The following is a 4353-nucleotide window of genomic DNA, read 5'->3' as shown; positions in this document are numbered from 1 at the left end:
TCTGTTCTCGTCATTTCCAACTACCAACCCGTAACAACTTCTTCATATCCGATAAATAGGTAAGAGCAAAAAACTTAACAGTAACTCAAAATTTTTGCTAAATCCAGTGCTTCAAGCATCCCACATTCTATAACATCAAACTTTCAAAAGCATCAAACACCCAAACAAACTCGTTTCTCAGTAGCATCTCAAACAAAGCAGTCTCAAATTGCAAACAGTTTTGATCCCTGTAATTTCTCAGAGAAATTACCAACAATAATGAACTAAATCTCATCAATTTTGAACCTAAACCTACAAACTGAACATGTACAATGAAAAGAACCAATCTCATCAATGTGATCTACCATTAACCTTCATCAATAACTTCGTGATGGCATGAGTCACAATACCAATCGGGCAAAAGAGGAGACACAATGAAACAGAGTGACGTGTCTCTATCTTGTTCTTTATGCCGTCATGAAATACTTGCCTGAATAAAAAAAAGAAATTTTCGTAGTACTTCAAACATATAGTACTGTGATGATATTAACAAGAGAATGGTCGTGAGTGAAAAAAGAACCTCGCAGCAAAAAGGTCAACAGCCAGTAAGTGAATCCACGCGGATGCAACAGTCATCTCATTCGAGAACATTCTAACTATGCCATGTAACTGCATAAGATATTGTTGCCACGCTGAGAAATATTACCATGAAAAAAAAACCAAAGGGATATTGTTGACATGCTGAGAAATATTACCAAGCAAAGGAAAAGGAAGAAAGGTAAAAGTCAAGTTTCACTAGAAAATAGGGTCAATTTCAGATAAACTATAAGGAGGCTACAGCCACTTATACCTCCTAGCTATTTTGTTAGTTCTTGAGAGAGAGAGAGAGAGAGAGAGAGAGAGAGCACGCACACAAAAAGAAAGAAAAGAAAAAAAATCTCAAACGGCTTTATTTTTTACGTTCAATTTGGAGGGTATGAGTGCTTCTTTCAGTTAATCTAAAGGCAAAAAAGTAAAGGTGACATAATTTCTTTGGAGTTTAGATGGTGAAGGTGCTAATAAAATAGTTTTAGGTATTTTATTAGCATAAAATATACAGGAAAACATCTACTCTGGAACCAATTTTTATCCCCAACGCAATATCCGATCTAGACAGAACAATACAACAAACAGTATACATCAACAGAATGTTTAATGAGTTTGTCTTCTAAAGAAAATATAAGACCAAAATTTTTATCCACAGGAGGTAATTGATGTAAGCCATTTCCACATATGTTAGCATTCTAGTTGAAGAAGAGTTAAGGTACAAAATGAGAAACAAACCTCGGGTAGCCAGTATTTACTTGCAAACATCAACCGTAATGTTTCAGGACTCCATGAGAGGCAAAGAAGATAGGCATATAAACATCCAAGAATAACATATGGTATGCTACTCTCCATAGTTCTTCTAGTCTACGTTTTGGATAAAGGAATAAGTTACTCAGTTGCATAAAGATATATGACACAACTTTTGACTCTTTTTTCCATATTACAACTCAAATCTATAATACCAAATACTTACAAGTTGAGCATTAGGAGCCACAACCATCAAAGCATAGAATGGGAGAACAGCAATGGTCCCCCAAGTGAAAGCATTTGTAGCAATTTGAGAACTTGTAAGCCCTGAAGGAGAAGTTCTTTTAGGGGGAAAAAATAAAAAAGAAACAACTTAAAATTATTGGCGCTACAAACAATCTGCGAAATAACGTACTTTAGGAAACATGAAACTTCTTAACAAATTGAGAAAGTGGGTCTAGCAATTAGTAGAATAAAATAAGAAAAGAAAGAAGTTGAAAGAAACTAAGCCATAAACTGCGAAACTCTTATAGAAACTTTGTTCATTTTTTTCTTGGTTCCATCCTACCTATAAGATGTTCATTGTAATTTGAAGACCACCGGGTTTCAAAGCGGCCCATCAAAACTCAATAATACATATTCCAGTTGGTTTTTTGCCCTTGGAATGCAAGTGCATCTAAGGACCTTGATAAAAGTGTGATTAACAAATTACAACTTCTCAGATTAGTCTGAGGTTTGGTTTTTCCAGGTCTGGATTCTCGATTATACTGATGCCTCCAAAAAAATCTCTTCTACTGCCATGCTTTGTAAATTTGCATCTTTGTGAGATATTTCCACCTTTTGATTCCCATTTTTTTTTGCTGTGTCAAATATTCATATTGAGTTTCGCTTTCCTATTGAGCCTATAGATAAGAAATAAAGTCATGCTCATGTGTGTTGCATCCATATCTGTGTCTGTTTGTGTGTGCGATATCTCAGTATTTTGATTCGTATTTTTAGGCTATATCAAGTAGTTCGATTGAGTTTTCCTTTACTATCCATCAGTGTCAGACGCAAATGTGTAAACTATCATCCACTTTAAAGATATTTATTAGGATCAATTATACACCCCCATTGAAATTTTTTGATAGTTCATTTTGCTAAATTTAGTCTCTATAACAAAACACAAGATATTATTTATATTGGTCTTATACGTTAAATATACATATATATAGATACATATATAATCATGTCTCCATGTCTGGACGATTTCTTTCCCGGTCTTTCCCGGGCACACTATATCTGTTTCTATAATTAGAATTTTAAGTACTTATTATTATCGTGTCCTCTCTCTAGCAGTCTCCATCTCTCATTTCGCTGTTTGCAATTGTAGTTATAACACTGATTTACTCATCGGATTCTCCTGTTTTTGATCTTCTAAAAGAAAAGATATACTTCATTAATTTTCACCAGTGTATTCAACCAACAATGACCCTAGTTATAACATACTAAAACTTTAGAAAATGTAGTGGAAAACTCTTCCACTTTAGCTATTTAGCTTTCAATGTTCCTCATACATGAGTTATGATTCCCACCAGAAAATCCTAAAACTTCTACCCTCGCTTTTACTCTGCCCTATGAGGCTATCAGATTGTAAGACATACTTTTACGTTATAGAAAATTTCCCTCAATAAGAAGACCGGTGCGAACTATGCACTTATGGATGACAATATGAATAGAATCACAAAATGTTGTAGTTAGAAAATTACAGCAAGCAGATAAACTGGAGCCTTTCCTGTGACAGTTGATTCTTGCAACATCTGGCTGAAAAATAATTTTTGATCCGCCTACAAAACTCCACCGAACTCTGAGTCTGTTTCCCGTGTGTAAAACTCGTTGGCCATGAAGTTCAGCGTTTAGACTTCTGAAAGCCAAGAGCGTGTGTCGATTTGTCGAGGAAGAAAGCATAGTACTCCATGACTGAGTAATCTGCAAGATAATAGCCCATCAAGCCTCAATGACTATCGGAAAGTAAGAATAGTCTCAACATGAGAATTCATGTACAGAATGCATAAGAAGTAAACAGAAACGTTAGAGATATAAACAGATTGGATATATAGAGGTTTTCCCGATGTTTATCATTTATCAAGTATGAATCTGTCGATGCAAATGATTATGGGACATAAATCTAGTACCTACAGCAGCCTTGAGGGCCCCTCTCATGGCGCCAATATAAAGCTTCTTTCATGATTCTTGAAGGTGTTATGTTGAAGAAGAAAGTGGGGGCACTGGTCTCCATGAGTTAGAAAACCCCCCAAGGAAAGTCGGTTCGTCTAGAAGAGATGAAGGCTTTTTTCTCACCTCAATATTGTGAGGCTTATGAAGAAGGATCAGTTGAATTCTGACGATCGAGAGTGAAGGGGAATAATTATTCACCGTAATATTGAAGAAATTAGGGAAAGGCGCACGATATGGAGGAAGATAAATTTTCAAAAAAAAAAAAACAAACCCATTCTTTTCCTACAATCATTTTTAATTATCCTGCTGGTGTCTATAACAAAGGATTGCGGTCAATTGCCAACAAGAAAGAGGGCGTCTTTAAGCAAATCCAGCAGGCTGTTGCAATGAACAATGCAACCAAATAAAGCAATAACCGCATCAAACATCCACATTCTCGCTCTACAGTACAATGACTTTAAACCCGCACCAGCATCTACTAAAACACTGAAACAAAGAGCCCTAACTATCAATAACGGAGGGAGTTGACGAATGAAGAGTAACGGGAACATTTTGAACAATGAACAAAGTCACAAAATAAGAACCAATCAGCTAATGGAACACCAAGATAAACAGTTATATGCAACAAAGTACAGAGAATTTACAGCCATTGGATCATCCCATCATGAAAGTCAATACAAGGGGGGAGAGAGAGAGAGATAGAGAGAGAAAGGAAACATTTTTAGGGATATCCACAACCAATCTAATCAAAAGAAAAGTACCCATCAAAGAATTTTGAGCTAAAGAGCAAGACCTGAGCTGCAGAGATCTGGGCACTGCAAG

The 4353-nt window shown here is 35.9% G+C and overlaps 1 protein-coding gene across 4 annotated transcripts in view; it reads right to left on the bottom strand.

Annotated features, from left to right (window-relative positions):
- Positions 108–4353, bottom strand: part of LOC109829146 (protein MAO HUZI 4, chloroplastic-like) — a 6212-nt gene continuing 1966 nt past the window's right edge. For 2 of the 4 annotated variants that reach the window (XM_020396274.1, XM_020396276.1), the window contains exons 2-6: positions 3063–3282; positions 1541–1641; positions 1303–1431; positions 560–648; positions 108–469 (exon numbers count right to left, since the gene is read on the bottom strand). In XM_020396274.1, the coding sequence (XP_020251863.1) occupies positions 331–469; positions 560–648; positions 1303–1431; positions 1541–1641; positions 3063–3261 (657 nt within the window). In that variant the 5' untranslated portion in view covers positions 3262–3282 and the 3' untranslated portion in view covers positions 108–330. Of the gene's footprint in view, positions 470–559; positions 649–1302; positions 1432–1540; positions 1642–3062; positions 3283–3488; positions 4308–4353 lie in introns of those variants that run through there. The other 2 variants (XM_020396273.1, XM_020396275.1) reach the window with 2 other exon arrangements.

The sequence above is a fragment of the Asparagus officinalis genome, chromosome 1, assembly GCF_001876935.1.
Source record: "Asparagus officinalis chromosome 1, Aspof.V1, whole genome shotgun sequence".
In the NCBI taxonomy this organism is placed as follows: Eukaryota; Viridiplantae; Streptophyta; class Magnoliopsida; order Asparagales; family Asparagaceae; genus Asparagus; species Asparagus officinalis.
The sequence above is the reverse complement of the archived record's forward strand: the minus strand, read 5'-3'. Positions and strand labels throughout refer to the sequence as shown.